At 39.7% G+C, this 16,756-nt stretch overlaps 1 protein-coding gene and 1 long non-coding RNA gene across 3 annotated transcripts in view; one reads left to right on the top strand and one right to left on the bottom strand.

Annotated features, from left to right (window-relative positions):
* The first annotated feature begins 6,818 nt into the window (after nucleotides 1-6,818).
* The window catches only part of pigo (phosphatidylinositol glycan anchor biosynthesis, class O), a 57,622-nt gene continuing 47,684 nt past the window's right edge, over nucleotides 6,819-16,756 (top strand). For both annotated transcript variants that reach the window (XM_069924260.1, XM_069924261.1), the window contains exons 1-3: nucleotides 6,819-7,462; nucleotides 11,759-11,902; nucleotides 13,663-13,786. In XM_069924260.1, coding sequence (XP_069780361.1) covers nucleotides 6,979-7,462; nucleotides 11,759-11,902; nucleotides 13,663-13,786 — 752 coding nt within the window. In that variant the 5' untranslated portion in view covers nucleotides 6,819-6,978. The remainder of the gene's footprint in view (nucleotides 7,463-11,758; nucleotides 11,903-13,662; nucleotides 13,787-16,756) is intronic.
* The window catches only part of LOC138757250 (uncharacterized), a 124,787-nt gene continuing 114,856 nt past the window's right edge, over nucleotides 6,826-16,756 (bottom strand). Inside the window, exon 3 of the long non-coding RNA XR_011353458.1 lies at nucleotides 6,826-8,434. This is a non-coding gene — a long non-coding RNA (uncharacterized lncRNA). The remainder of the gene's footprint in view (nucleotides 8,435-16,756) is intronic.

The raw sequence follows: 16,756 nt of genomic DNA, 5'->3' as shown, positions 1-16,756 counted from the left end.
GTGATTCACACAGGTGGCAGTATTGTGGAAACAACAGGATTGAAAACGCCCTGTGCACCTAAAAAACTCAAGGTCCACAGGCACCGTCAACTCCTCTGTAACCAGGCCCTGACAAGGATGGAACCAAATACAACTGGGATCCATCTGTGTATGGGAATGGTTTCCAGTCCACTGGCAAAATTCAAGTGGAATTTTTGTTCAAGAACAAGTTGGGTTCTGGAGGTTGAGGGCATTGCATTAAAACATGGAGAGAGCTGGTAAACTCCCAGCGAGTTTTTTTTTAAATTTTTAATTTTTCACACTATAAACCATATTGACCAAGATACATACAGACATTTTTCTTCTTAAATATATACAGTGTTGTTTTCTCCCCCTTTTTTCCACCTCCCTTCCCTCCCTCCCTCACCCCTTCCCCATTTATTTGAAGTTCAATCTATAAGATACATTAAACCCGTTAAACAATGTTGTCACTTAATAAAAATAGACAAGAAATTTTACTGAGTCAGTTCTTTTCGTTATCTTCTCCTTCTGTCATTTTAGGTGGTGGAAGTCCATGGTAGGATTTCTCTATTATGTTTCATGCATGGCTCCCATATTTGTTCAAATATTGTAATGTTATTTCTTAAATTATATGTTATTTTTTCTAATGGAATACATATATTCATTTCTATATACCATTGTTGTATTCTCAAGTTGTCTTCTAATTTCCAGGTTGACATAATACAGTTTTTGCTACAGCTAGGGCTATCATAACAAATCTTTTTTGTGCTCCATCCAAATCGAGTCCAAATTCTTTGTTTCTTATATTACTTAGGAGGAAGATCTCTGGGTTTTTTGGTATATTGCTTTTTGTGATTTTATTTAATATCTGGTTTAGATCTTCCCAAAATTTTTCCACTTTCTCACATGTCCAAATTGCATGAATTGTTGTTCCTGTTTCCTTTTTACAGGGAAAACATCTGTCTGATACTGTTGGGTACCATTTATTTAACTTTTGAGGTGTGATGTATAGCCTGTGTATCCAGTTATATTGTATCATGCGTAACCTCGTGTTTATTGTATTTCTCTTGGTTCCGGAGCATAGCTTCTCCCATGTTTCATTCTTTATCTTTGTTTAGATCTTGTTCCCATTTTTGTTTAGATTTACCGTTTGTTTCCTCGTTCTCCTTTTCTTGCAGTTTGATGTACATGTTTGTTACAAATTTTTAAATTATTGTGTCTGTGATCACATATTCAAAATTGCTTCCTTCTGGTAACCTCAGACTGTTTCCCAATTTGTGCTTCAAGTAGGTTTTCAGTTAGTAGTATGCAAACATTGTATCATGAGTTATATTATATTTATCCTTCATTTGTTCAAAGGATAATAATTTATTTCCCGAAAAACAATTTTCTATTCTTTTGATCCCTTTTCTCTCCCATTCTCTAAAGGAAAGGTTATCTATTGTGAAAGGGATTAGCTGATTTTGTGTCAATATTAGTTTTGGTAGTTGGTAATTTGTTTTATTCCTTTCTACTTGAATCTTCTTCCAAATGTTGAGCAGATGATGCAATACCGGTGAATTCCTACATTGCACCAATTTTTCTTCCCATTTATATAGTATATGTTCAGGTATCTTCTCCCCTATTTTATCTAGTTCTAATCTGGTCCAATCTGGTTTTTCCCTTGTTTGATAAAAATCTGATAGGTATCTTAATTGTGCGGCTCTATAATAATTCTTAAAGTTTGGTAGTTGTAAGCCTCCTTGTTTGTACCATTCTGTTAATTTATCTAGTGCTATCCTTGGTTTCCCCCCTTTCCATAAGAATTTCCTTATTATTTTCTTTAACTCCTTGAAGAATTTCTCTGTTAGGTGTATTGGTAATGACTGAAATAGGTATTGTATCCTTGGGAAAATATTCATTTTAATACAGTTTATCCTTTCTATCAGTGTTAGTGGTAAGTCTTTCCAATGCTCTAAGTCGTCTTGTAATTTTTTCATTAATGGATGGTAATTAAGTTTAAATAGATGGCCGAGGTTTTTATTTAGTTGTATACCTAGGTATCGCATTGCTTCTGTTTGCCATCTAAATGGCGATTCTTTCTTAAAGTTTGTGAAATCTGCATTATTCATTGGCATTGCTTCACTTTTATTTGCGTTGATCTTGTACCCCGATACTTCTCCATATTCCTTCAATTTCCTATGTAATTCTTTTATTGATATTTCTGGTTCTGTTAAGTATATTATAATGTCATCTGCAAATAGACTGATTTTATATTCTTTCTCTTTTATTTTTATCCCTCTTATTTTATTTTCTGTTCTTATCAGTTCTGCCAATGGTTCTATAGCTAACCCAAACAGTGAGGGAGATAGTGGACATCCCTGCCTCGTTGATCTGCTTAATTTAAATTGGCTTGCTATATATCCATTTACTGTCACCTTTGCCAATGGTCCCTTATATAATGCTTTAATCCAATTAATATATTTCTCTGGTAGGCTGAATTTTTGTAGTACTTTGAATAAATAATTCCATTCTACTCTGTCAAAAGCCTTCTCTGCGTCTAAAGCAACCGCTACAGTTGGAGTTTTATTTCCTTCTACTGCATGAATTAAGTTAATAAATTTACAGATATTGTCTGTTGTTTGTCTTTTTTTAATAAATCCAGTTTAGTCTAGATTTACCATTTTTGGTACATAGTCGGCCAATCTGTTTGCTAATAGTTTAGCTATTATCTTATAATCTGTGTTAAGTAGAGATATTGGTCTATATGACGCTGGTGCAAGTGGATCTTTCCCTGTCTTTGGTATTACTGTAATTATTGCTGTTTCGCATGAATCTGGTACGCTTTGTGTTTTATCAATCTGGTTGATTACTTCCAGGAGGGGAGGAATTAATAAGTCTTTAAATGTTTTATAGAATTCTATTGGGAATCCATCCTCTCCTGGTGTTTTATTGTTCGGTAGTTTTTTTTAATATCTCCTGTAATTCTTCTATTTCAAATGGTTTTATTAATTTATTTTGCTCCTCTGTTTGTAATTTCGGTAGTTCAATTTTAGTTAGAAATTCATCTATTTTGTCTTCTTTCCCTTCGTTTTCAGTTTGATATAGTTGCTCGTAGAATTCCCTGGTTTTCATTGATCTCCGTTGGATTATATGCAATTTGTTTGTCCTTTTTCCTTAATGCCAATACCATTCTTTTAGTTTGTTCTGTCTTAAGCTGCCACGCTAGAATTTTGTGTGTTTTTTCTCCTAGCTCATAATATTTCTGTTTTGTCTTCATTATGTTCTTCTCCACCTTATATGTTTGTAGTGTTTCATATTTTATTTTTTTATCTGCCAATTCTCTTCTTTTAGTTGTATCTTCCTTTATTGCTAATTCTTTTTCTATATTTGTTATTTCCCTTTCCAACTGTTCTGTTTCCCAATTGTAGTCCTTCATCATCTTAGTTACATAACTTATTATTTGCCCTCTGATGAACGCTTTCATTGCATCCCATAGTATAAACTTATCTTTCACTGATTCCGTATTTATTTCAAAGTACATTTTAATTTGTTGTTCAATGAATTCTCTAAAATCCTGTCTTTTAAGTAGCATGGAGTTTAATCTCCATCTGTACATTCTTGGTGGGATGTCCTCTAGCTCTATTGCCAATAACAGGGGTGAGTGGTCCGATAATAGTCTAGCTTTATATTCTGTTTTCCTAACTCTCCCTTGAATGTGGGCTGATAACAGGAATAGTCTATCCTTGAGTATGTTTTATGTCTACCCGAATAATATGAATATTCCTTTTCCTTTGGGTGTTGTTTCCTCCATATATCCAAAAGTTGCATTTCTTGCATCGATTTAATTATAAATTTGGTTGCTTTGTTCTTTCTGTTAGTTTTTTTTCCAGTTTTATCCATGTTTGAGTCCAAATTAAGGTTAAAATCCCCTCCTATTAGTATCTTCAAAAAGATATCTTGCATAAATTTTTGATCTTCTTCATTACATTGAGTAAATTCCAAAATTCTGAATATATCTGACATTTTATCATTACATATCTCCCTGCTGCATCTATTATTTCCTCTTCTATTTTGATTGGTACATTTTTATTGATTAATATAGCTACTCCTCTGGCTTTTGAATTTTATGATGCTGCTGTTACATGTCCTATCCAATCTCTCTTTAATTTCTTGTGTTCCACTTCAGTTAGATGTGTTTCTTGTACGAATGCTATATCAATTTTTCTTTTTTCAGTAAATTTAACAGTTTCTTCCTTTTGATTTGGTTATGTATTCCATTAATATTTAAAGTCATTAAAGTTCAACATAGACATTTCATAATTTGTTTATCTTTCCTTTCCATTCCCTCATCACCACCTTCCCTTCTTATCCTTTTCTGTTTTCTTTTTTTGAACACATTATAAGACAACATTTCTAAAACATAAAATATTTCCACTATTCTCATATCTAAAATTCCTTTAACCCCAATAGTCCCTCCCCTTTCTGAGTTGTCCTTCGTCCCTTGTCGGGCAACCACATCTCCCCTCTCCATTTGGATTTGTGAATCCGCTCGCAAGCGTCAACTGATTTCGCAGTGACTGTTATTCTTCCCCACCCAGCCCCCCCCAGAAAAGATTTTAATCTTCATATATAACAAAGGTCACTCTCTTAATTCCCTCCTTACTTCCTTTCTTCCCTTTCTTTCCCTTCTTAGTTCTTACCTATACTCTATTTTTTATATATACACATACACACATATACCTACATACACACATACATATAGTTTGTTGTCATTTTTGTTCTTGTTACATCTCTTTATCTCTCTCTCTGTTTTGTAGTTGTTCTGCAAATTTTCATGCTTTTTCCAGATCCAAGAACAGTTTGCTTTGCTGCCCCAGGATAACTATTTTAAGCACTGCTGGATATTTTAACATAAATTTTTAACCTTTTTTCCATAGGATCGTTTTTGCTGCGTTAAACTCCTTCCTCTTCTTGAGGAGTTCAAAACTTATACCTGGATAGAAAAAAATTTTTTTACCTTTGTATTCCAGTGGCTTTTTGTCTTCTCTTATTTTTTTCATTGCCTTCTCCAATATATTTTCTCTTGGGAATTTAACTAGAATGGATCTTGGTTTTTGTTGTGGCTGTGGTTTAGGGGCTCTTTCTATTTCCATTTCTTCCTGTAATTCTGGTCTTCCTAGGACCCTGGGGATCCATTCTTTTATAAATTCTTTCATTTTTGCCTTCTTCATCTGGTAGTGCTCTACACTGTTCCAGGAGTATTCCCTTTGTTGCACCCATTTCTCCTCCACCTACTCTAACTTGCTTTCCCTTTTCATAGTTCTGATGAAGGGTCCTCAGCCTGAAACATGTAGTGTGTTGTGGCAGCAGAAGGGAAGACTTTATACATAAAATAAGAAGAATTGAGCCAAAATCATGACCAACAGAAAGGGTCAGTTCTGAATTGGGCAGAAAGAACATACAAGATCCCTAAAGTTGATGGTTTTTAATATGGAGTCAGGAAGGCTGCAATGTGCTGAGACAGAAGATGGTGTGTTGTTCTTTGTGTGCATAATAACAGGACAAGAGAACACAAACAGAAGTTTTGGGAAGAGGCAGTGGCCTCTTGTGTTGCAGAAATGCTGTGATGGGCGAAATCAACTGTGTGCTGAAATTGCCTGTTACATTTGGTATGGTCTGTCAGCAAACGATTTGGTATATGACCAAAGACTGGAAAGTTTCTACAGGTGTTTCACGGAGAGCATGCTGTCTGGTTTGAGATGGAGGTGCCAATAGACAGGACGGGGAAAAAAACCCTCCAGTTTTTAACTGGCCAGTGACTTCACAAGCACCAGTCTTCACTCCATTAAGGACATCCACAAGGTGTGAGAAACAGAAGTACCTTCACAGAATTTGCTCGAGACAAAAATTGAGAACAAAGAACATTTATTATACAACAATGCAAAGTTGGGTGCTTCCCCTTACCCTAGGAATACACACACACACACACTGGGGCTCACCCAACTTTTATACAGTTCATTTCAGTGTAGAGGTACCCTCCCCCCCCTAACATTCTTCTGCCTCCTGGATAAGTTTGGCATTAGGCAATCCTGTCAGCCTACATGCTGTTTCTGTGAACTTGGAGGACCAGGGGGTATCCTGTCTGTGTCCCATCATGTCATTGTCCTTATTCACCTGCCTTTGTCCTTATTCACACCTTCCCAACCCTCAGGGCTTACTAATCTTATATGCAGAACTTGCTAATTCTGGCTTACTACGGAACTTGCTGACTCTCTCTAAGGCTAGAAGACCCTTATATTATTCAGACTACTTCCTACATTCTATTATCCTATTCATACTGGCTTTATTCATTACACATATAGCCATACTAGCTTTCTTCATCTCTCATATTTTCATATTAGTTTTCCTCATCTCTCACACACCACCCAGTCCTTGCCCTGCTACCATTGGGAAAAAGTTGCAGGAGACGAACACCCAGTGGCACAAGGACAGCTTCTTCCCCCTTGGCCATCAGATTTCTCAATGGACAATGAACCACACTTTCTCCTATTTTCTTGCGCGATTTATTTATTTTTGAAATGTAATTTAAAACAGTATTTGCATTGTAATGCTATCGCAAACAACGAATTAATGACAATAAATTCCGATTCTTGGCATATCTGCGCCTCGAAGTGCTGTGCCAGCCCCTGTGGCTGATCTCGCGCCCGCCTGGGTTGCAGACGCCGCCGGCGTGACGGGAAGATCTCCGATGACGGAAGCGGCCACTTGCCGGAGGAGTGGCGCTGTTGGAGGAGAGCGGCAGGAAAGGTGGCGGGGGGGGGGGGGCGGCGCGTTCTGCGAGTGACCTTGGGGCTGTTTAAAGCGCTTGCATGTGTGGAAGGTATTAGGTCGTGAGGAGAAGGAGAGCGCGCGCGGGTCCTCTGGTCGGGGCCTGTCACGGGACGTGGGCGCCGGGTCCGTGCCGCCGCCGCCGGGCCAGCTGCTGCAGGTGCCGCCATGCCCAGGATGCTGACCGTGCTGTCCCTCTGCTGGACCTACCTGCTCTTCTGCGCCGGCCTCGGCCTGTTCCTCAACGGCTTCCTGCTGGTGCGGCTGGAGCTCCGCAGCCGCAGTTCGTGCCAGGACGCTCCGTTCTCCGAGGCTGCTGGTCGCGCCGGGGACTCGTGCTGGATGCCGAGGCGGTTCTCCAGAGCCGTGCTGCTCGTCATCGACGCTCTGAGGTTTGACTTCGCCAGGTCCAACCCGGGAAACCAGAACCCCAGGCCGTATGAGAACAAGCTGGAGGTGATCCACCGATACGTCGCCTCCCAACCTCAACATGCGAGACTTTTCCCGTTCCGAGCTGATCCGCCCACCACCACAATGCAGAGGATTAAAGGGCTGACCACTGGTACCTTGCCCACCTTCATGGATGTCGGCAGCAACTTTGCGTCTCCAGCAATTGAGGAAGATAATTTGATTCAACAATTGGTGCAAAATAGTAAGTGGAAAATGAAGGTGATTTAATGTGTCACAGAGTTTACCAAGCACTGTGCCCCTGCCAGTCGCAAAACGCTAGTCCACCGCCTTCTTCCTGTTGCTAAAATCTAGATCAAAGTCGCTGGTCTTGTTTCCAAAACTTCGCCTCATCTTGAGGAATCCAAGCGGACTATTTTTGATTATCATGTCCTGATTGAAGCAATGTCCTGTCATTCCTTCTGCAGACAGTGTTAATATTTTAATGTGCTCCATTATATTGAAAATGACAGTCCTCTGCAGTTTCTGCCAATTGGGATTTGCTATTTATTCACTTGCATGAATGCTAAACCATGTTTCCTTAATTGTGTAGTTTATCCATCCAATAATTATTATTCCTTATTAGAGGCAATACTTGTGCCGTGCTCCCTTTTGCATAAAGGCTGTTGTAAAATATTTAGTAAGAACCTCCACAGATTGAATACCTTTCTGGTCCTTTGACTCACCATTTGACTATCCACTTACTCTCAAAATATAAATACACTTTTCAGGCATCTTTGAATTTTTTTTGTCATGCTTTTTTTTTAAATTTCCCTTTTCAATCCTACTTTGTACACACTAAGCCTTTTTTCTAGAATTATGTCTGACAAAATTTGTCGTTTGGGGCCTCTAAGGGCGACATGGTTAATGTCTCAGCGCCAGCGATCGCGACCGGGGTTCCCGTGCTGTGTGTATGTTCTCCCCATGTCTTTGTGGGTTTTCCCTGGGGGCCCTGGTTTCCTACCACCGTTTGAAACCTACCAGGCTTGTTGGTTAATTGGGTGGGGTGGGCTGAAAGGGCTCATTACCATGTTGTATGTCTAAATTTAAATTTGGCAGGGCCACATTTTTCTCTGTCAGAGTTCATGTATTCTGGACAAACCATGAAATATCTTCCTTGAAAACTTTCTTTGGTCCATTCGTGACTCGCCTTCGTGTGGCTGCTGTCGCTCTATATCTGGAAAATCAATCGACATCAAGCAAAATTAGCCTTTCCTCATTTTAGAACTTTGATTCTCTCTTTATTACTAATGTGGAATTGGATCACGATCACTCCCACGAAAATAATCTCCCACTTATAATCCTTCCATCTGTCCAGATCGTTCTTTCAAACTAATTCCAGTGTTGAATATCACCCAGTCCTCACCTCTCTTTAGCTTACTGGGTCAAAAAGGTTTTCCTGACTGCAGCTTAATTATGCACACTGCTTTCTCTTTCACACTAACTGCAAGCTAGTTAATTTTGGGGTAATTTAAATCCTTGGCAGTTTTTGCATTTCACTATTAATACCCGAGCACCTCAGCACCTTACTTATACATTTGCTTTTTGTTCCTTGAACTGTGTAAAGTTTTCTAGAATAATAAAGCCAGTGGGATTTTTACCACCTTGCAGCTTTGTTTATTTTTAGGGTCATATTCCCACTTCATTGTCTTGTCTGAAAACTTTGCAACCAGTAACATCAAGCTCCCTTTCCTACCCCAATTTAAGTCATTGTCAATAATAGTAAAAATACACTGTTGTATGTATAAATGAGCCTTTTACTTTTTCAAGATTCAATATTCTTTAATTGTCATGTAATAGTACAGAAAATGTATTATTACATGAAATTGCCTTCTACCTGTTGTAAGGCAGACATTCGCCATTAGTGTTGCCAAGCTCCCCTTACAGTACGAGAAAAAGAACCAGTCCCTTCAGAGACTTTGAGTGTCCGTGGATTCACCTTTAGAGCTCCTGCGGGCTCCGCAGTCACACTGACCCTAGTTTGATCCATCGTCAACCTGAGCTCCAGATCCAAACCTCTGACACAATCAGAAAGCTTTCAGCACCTGTCAGGAGTTATTTTTGCCTTCAGCGCCCTCTTAAATCCTGGTTCTGATGCCTGGTACCCATGAGCCAGTCATTTTGGTCCCCTGATTGCAAGTTGACTGCAACCTGTGTGGGTCCCTCGGCTGGTGAGCCCTTCGCTGGTCTGCTGCAGTGTTCACTGGAGTGTAGGAGCATCTCTACTTCTCCTTCTTAATGGGGAGGGGGAAGGGGTGTTCTCCCTGTTTCTGGTGCCCTGCTGCTCCCCTGTTTGGAACCCCTCAAGGCTGCTGCCAGCACAGGTGCTGCCATCTTGGGCACAGACCATCAGCTCCTTTAACAGGCCATTCAAAGCTTGTACAGAGCCATGGGTATTATGACAGGGTGGTTGAACCCTTTGGAGCAGCCTTGTTGTCTCTGCTTTCTTGGGTCTGTAGCATTGATATCGCTGCTGTTCTGCCTTGACTCCCATGTGCATTGGGATTTGTACTGTTATGCTCAGCAAGACTCTTTTATCATCCATTTTCTAACCTTTGATCATTCTTCCTTCCTTGCTCAGAGAAGCAGAATTAGGCAATTCCATCATGGCTGCTTCACAATCCTCTTCAACTCCATTCTCCTGCCTTCTCTAAGAAATCCTTGATTTTCTTCATGATTGAGAACATATCTACCTCCACCTTAAATATCCCCAGTGACTTGGCAGCAATGAATTCTGCAAATTCACCATTCTCTGCTAAAGAAATTCCTTCTCATCTCTCTTCTAAAGGGATGTTTTGGTTGTCTAAGGCTGTTCCCTCTGGTTGCAGATTCCCCCACTGTAGGCGATATCACTTTATGCAGACCTTTCAGTATTTGATAGGTCTCAGTGAGATCCCCCTAATTCTTTTAAACCCCAGCGAGTATAGTCTCAGAGCCTTCAAATGTTCCTCATGTGGAAAAACCTTTCACTTCAGGGATCATTCTTGTAAATAATTTCTATTTTTTTTCCTTCTGAATTTGTGCTCAGCAACCCATACCTCTACCAAGCTGGTTTAAAGCCTCCCAACTGTACTAATAAAATAGTCTGAAAGAAAATTGGTCCTGTTTTTGTTGTGTTGAAACCCCTCTGACCTGAACAGGTCCATGCTTCTCTATTATGGTCACAGTATCCCAATGATCTAAGCGAGCCCTCCTGTGTTATATAGGAATTTTGTGCTGTTGAATATTATTTGAAATGTTGAGTATTATTTCCCTCAATCAAAAAAAAATTTAAAAATTCATTGCAATTGATACATTCCTTGTTTTTCCAATTTGTAATGTTATAAAAATGGTTTATCATGTGTGTAGGAGACTGAAAATTAAGTTTTATTCTATATGTCTAATTTTATATATGGTAACAGTCCAATATTATTAGTACTCTTGAACCAGCCTGCTTGGTGATAAAGCTATTGCATTTGGAATTCTTTCTACTAGGATTCAGGTAACCCAGCAATAATGTGGTCTAATTTGGGTAATGTGTTCTCTTTTGAAGTGTCTTGTAGTTTCTTTTAATTGATTTTTGTAATGTATTCCAGGATGCCATGCTTTGTGTGGTATTTTCTTGCTAGACTCTTACAGGAAAAAAGTCATGGTGTTTGGTGCTTGTTTAGTTATTTTTTGAATATTAACAAAGTATATACATGTAATTAATATTTAATTATGTAATTAAGTTGTTGTAAGTGCTTTAATATTGCCATATAAAATCAGAAAATAGTGGAAATATTCAGCAGGTCAGGCAGCATCTGTAATAAACAGAATTAATATTTCATGTCAATGACCTTTGGATATAAAGGGACATGGTGTTTGTCCAGTAAAGTGCCGCTGAGGTAATCAACCATGATGCCTGCAGAATGCCTATGCAGACTATTATGTACGTTCTTAGAAATAAAATATTTTTAAAATTGCATAGGAGTAGAGAGAATGACGATCTGATTGGAAAGGCTAGTTGTTTAAATTTGTTAATAATGGTTTATCCATTTTGTGTCTGAACTGGCATGTTCTGATGAAAAGTCATCAGCATGAAGTGTTAACAATGCTACTTCTCTATTACTGCTCTCTGATCTGCCAAGTGTCCCTTTTTTAAATACAGAATATCAGAATTCCAGCCATTTCAGTTATAAACTCTTTTTCTCATCTCATTCTTATTTGTCATCTGTTTACCTCTTCTGTCGGCAGACTAGCTGTGATTAAAGACTGTGGCATTTAATCTTGATGTATCACAATTTCAATTTTTGTCCCATTTACAAATTTTTGACTTCTAATCCTGAGGAGAAGCCATTGACCGGAAATGTTAACTTTGTTTCACTACCATTGGATGCTGCTGAACTAGTGAGCATTAACATTATTTTTCGTTTTGGATTTTCAGCATCTGAAGCTTGTTTTTCAAGTCCAGCAAGAAACTGTTTTTCAGTATTTAATATTGTGAATTGGATGTTTGTAATCTGCCTTTTGCTTCTTTTAGAGAAGAAAGTGGTATTCATGGGTGATGACACTTGGGAAGGGCTATTTCCAAATAAGTTTTTTGCATCATTCCCCTTTGCTTCATTTAATGTGAGAGACCTTCATACAGTGGATGATGGCATCCTTCAACATATCTTCACAACAGGTAATTGTAAGAAATTGCTAAATATCTCAATAACCAGTATTCTTTATTAAAAGCAAGCAGAAAAGGCACAGAATCTGTTTTGAATGATCTTTACTGCAACTTGAATTTAACCTTTAAATAAACCAAAGCTACTTTACTACTTGTCTGTTGAATTATGATTACTTTAGCAGAGAAAGTTGTTGCACGATTGTGCCTGTAAATTCAATTTTTAAGAAGGTTTGGCTTCTTAATCTGTCTAGTGATTTGTTGCTTTATATCGGTCATTTTGGGGACAAATTTTGATAGCTACCCTTCCATACCACTTCAGAAAGGAGAGATTGGGTAAAGGTTTTTATTTTATTATTTAATTTGTTAATTTAATTTTAATTTGGACATATTGTATGGTAACATACCCTTCCAGCCCATGCTGCCCAAATACCCCAATTAACCTACAACGTTCATATGACTTTGAAGGGTGGGAGGAAACTAGAGCACCCAGAGTAAACTCCACACAGATACAGGGATAACCTACAAACTACTTACAGGCAGTGCTACATTCAAACTTGGGTCACTGGTGCTGTAGTAGAGTTGCGTTAACTGCAAATGCTAACATGCTGCCCAACTTGAATGTACGACTACCAGTTGTACTGAAGTGCTTTAATGTTGTCAAATAAAATCAGATCAAATAAAATAAATCCTAACATAATAAACCAAGGTCCAGCAGTTAGATTATCAATCGATTATAACACTATTTAATCCCAAATGATGCAACCTGGTACAGGAGGATGAGCTATCTTCATCTATTCTAAATTCGTAGAACTAATCTGCATCAATCAAGTATTTTGGCTGTCAGTGTTTATTCTGTAGAAGGAAAACAAATGTGCCTCTCATTACTCTCTGAAATTCTTTATCATGACCAGTGAAATATTGTCTGTCAAATTAAGCAGTCAGTTTGTGCTTTGCAAGGTCCCACGAACAGCAGTTTAATAATAACAATATCACAACTTTGTGATATTCACTAGGTGCTAAATAATGGCTGGAACACCAGGGATAAATTCCCTGCTCTTTAAAATAGTAATTTAATCTTTTTTTTATCCACCTGAGAGAACACTTAAGAGTTTGACTGCAACATTCTTCACTACTGGATGTGGACGCCAGTCATGCATTTGAGTAACTCACGAGACATTAAAATGTGCATTGGTTGATGAATAGAATTTTTAAATGTATGTTGCAATAAATATTTTGTGTATGGGGGGAAAAATCTAATTTTTCCATGGGATATTCTGATCTTATTCTGTGTGCAAGGTTGTGAGCTATTGTCTATCTTGCTAAGTCGCCTTTATAAATGTGAGATTTGTATTGAGTGGAATCTTGATTGTTGATAAATCATCAGCCAGTTCCAGAGGAATCTTGGTATTCTTCATTGGGAAGTCAAACATTATGGATGGCCTGTCATCTTTAAAATGGCTCACAGAGTACGGGTGGCACAAACAAGATTAAATGTGTCTGGAAGTGCCATATCAGTTAATGAACTTTCCTGAATGAAATGAATAACTAGTTTGGTTTTAATGACACTCTCTCAGAATTTGTAATTTGTTTGTGGTGCCATCTCATAAAGCCCTGTAATGAAATATTTTTGTGTTTCAACTTTCCATGGAAATAGTTGAGTTTTCCATTTTAGATTCCTGATCTATTATTGGAGTAGTTTCCACACAATAATTGTCCTTCTGTTTGAATAGTACTGTCTTGATTTATATTACGTGCAAGTTCTCTACTTACAGTGGAATCTGGTGAATGGGATGTGCTTATTGCACACTTTCTTGGAGTTGACCACTGTGGGCATAGATATGGGCCTCACCACCCAATGATGGCAGAAAAGCTCAAACAGATGAACCAAATGCTGAGGTATGCTTAATGTGAAGACTGCAAGTAGTCCAATTTGAAGTCCAATATTGTAACTTATAACATGTAGATCAGCTATCTATCACCTTCAATGTTAGGTTAATGTTATTTTGATTCATTGCAGGTTAGCATTTGCAAAATTAGTACTATTTGCCTTGTTTTTTGAATACTCGGGTACCCAAGTTGAGAACTTTCCAGAAGTGGGTAAGTGGCTTGCCAGATCAAAATAAGATAAAAATCTTGGCAAGAATTTTCTCTTTGCCTTTCTTTCTTTCCTTGCTAGTTCCTGTAGGAGCATCTGTTTTAGCTGATTAACTGCTAGTGTATTTTGTTTAGATCTCCCATGGGTACAGAAGAAAATGATCTGTTCAGCATTATAATCTCTCTGTTTGGAACGTTTATTGCCTTTAACGAAGTTAACTCATTTAGTTCACTGGCTGTGTAACTTCATTTAAATGATGGTTTTTATCTATCTTGTTACTGGAGTGTATAGATTTCTATCCAGTTGTTATGGTGTAGTGTCGAGTGCTAAAAGCTATGATTTTTCATTAAAACTCTTTAAGTATTTGGGATTGCCATTGTGCACTATAGCCTGCTTCTAAGATGAAGTTCTAAAATGGGATTTGTGGAAAAGGAAAGTAATTCATAATGGTCCACAGAAATTCATTTGTGTCCAGGTATACGATCCTGTTAGAAATTGATTTTATGGTCCACAGAAATTCATTTGTGTCCAGGTATACGATCCTGTTAGAAATTGACTTTAAACTAAAGACTGAATTCTTTTCATTTTTACAGTTACGATAATTTCAAATTATAATCAACAAAAAAAGGCCCCAGTGAACATTAGAATTACTTATTTCTGTCTTTTGCATAAAATTATAAGAAATGTTTCCAGCGTGGACATTAGTAAGATATTACAAAATTATGTACAAGTATACAGTATACTTTCCTATAATTGCATTAAATTGCCACTTAAGTATTTAATTGTATGCTATAAGTATTGATTAAATTGAAACTTGTTTAGTTCCAAATTCCTTCCAGGTTTCCTAAATAATTTTTCAAGAAGCTACTGTTGTGTAGGTGAACTTGGCAACAAATTTGTATTCAATAAAATGTAGAGCTTTTATCAGCTTGGTTGTGTGTTGACTCTCATGGTGGCACTTCCGGTTCCATGTTATGTGATTCTACGCTCCAGATACTTTGTGTCCCAGGGATTTGATCACAAAAATTTAGGTAAATCTTGAGACTGCTGCACTGATGGAAACAGAGACCCCTGCTCTTTCTTCAGATGGATATAAATGATCCCAAGACTATGTTAACGAAGGATCTAAATCCTTGGTGTCCTCATCAATATTTATCCTTCAATCAATATTGCTTAAAAAAATAAACTGATGATCTGATAATTTCATTGCTGTTTCTGGGGGGATGTGCATGCAAATTGATTGCTATATTTCCAGCATTTCAACAAAGACTAAAGAAACACAAAATTTGGCAAAATTATTTTTATATCTTCAATGGAATCACAGCAGTAATTTAATGAAATAATTTGAATGCAAGTTGAAATTTAAATTTTTATCTTTTAATGCACACATGTCAAACTCTGGCCCGCGGGCCAAATATTTGGCCCGCAAGATCATATAAAAAATGTATTAGAGGTGGCCCGCTGGCCGCCGCGCCAGTATAGCGCATGCACAGTAACCGCTGTGTCCCAGGGTGAGAGAGAAAGAGAGAGAGAGAGAGAAAAATCCTGGTCTTTGAAAAGTAGTGGTGGGTGGTTTTATAAACACGCTGTCGTGTCCCCCTGCCCACCCCCCCACCGCAGCGTGGCCTGGCCGGTGTCAGGGGAAGCCAAGGCCGCTTCCCAGCGCCCGGAACCCCAGTGGCACAGCGTTTCTTGGAGCTGCAGATGGAGTCGGGATGCCGGAGGGAAGATTGGGGCTCCCCGCCGGGCGATGGGGGCACCGGCTGCCCTGCGCCTTCCCACCGGACCAGCAGCAGGTGCCCGGAGTACACATGGAGAGCGAGGCTGGTCGGGCAGGTAGGGTGGAATCCCCCGGCAATCTCGGGAGTGGCGTGGGCTGGATCGGGATTAGCCGCGCTCACCTGCTCCTCCACCGCTGACCGGGATCCCAGCGCGGTCCTGAGTGTGGAGACTGCCTTGGAAAGGTCCTGGGACACCGGTAAGGAAAGAAAAGGGGGTCCGGGAGAAACTCAGCAGGTCAAGGGGGGTCCGGGAGAAACTCAGCAGGTCAAGGGGGGTCCGGGAGAAACTCAGCAGGTCAAAGGGGGATCCGGGAGAAACTCAGCAGGTCAAAGGGGGATCCGGGAGAAACTCAGCAGGTCAAAGGGGGATCTGGGAGAAACTCAGCAGGTCAAAGGGGGATTCGGGAGAAACTCAGCAGGTCAAGGGGGGTCCGGGAGAAACTCAGCAGGTCAAAGGGGGGTCCGAGAGAAACTCAGCAGGTCAAGGGGGAGGGGTCCGCGAGAAACTCAGCAGGTCAAGAGGGGTCCGGGAGAAACTCAGCAGGTCAAGGGAGGTCCGGGAGAAACTCAGCAGGTCAAGGGGGGTCCGGGAGAAACTCAGCAGGTCAGGGGGGGTCCGGGAGAAACTCAGCAGGTCAAGGGAGGTCCGGGAGAAACTCAGCAGGTCAAAGGGGGATGCGGGAGAAACTCAGCAGGTCAAAGGGGGGTCCGAGAGAAACTCAGCAGGTCAAGGGGGAGGGGTCTGGGAGAAACTCAGCAGGTCAAGGGGGAGGGGTCTGGGAGAAACTCAGCAAGTCAAGGGGGGTCTGGGAGAAACTCAGCAGGTCAAGGGAGGTCCGGGAGAAACTCAGCAGGTCAAGGGAGGTCCGGGAGAAACTCAGCAGGTCAAGGGAGGTCCGGGAGAAACTCAGCAGGTCAAAGGAGGATCCGGGAGAAACTCAGCAGGTCAAAGGGGGGTCCGGGAGAAACTCAGCAGGTCAAAGGGGGGTC

Source organism: Narcine bancroftii, chromosome 3, assembly GCF_036971445.1.
Source record: "Narcine bancroftii isolate sNarBan1 chromosome 3, sNarBan1.hap1, whole genome shotgun sequence".
NCBI lineage: Eukaryota > Metazoa > Chordata > Chondrichthyes > Torpediniformes > Narcinidae > Narcine > Narcine bancroftii.
This window is presented reverse-complemented; position numbering and strand designations above follow the sequence as displayed.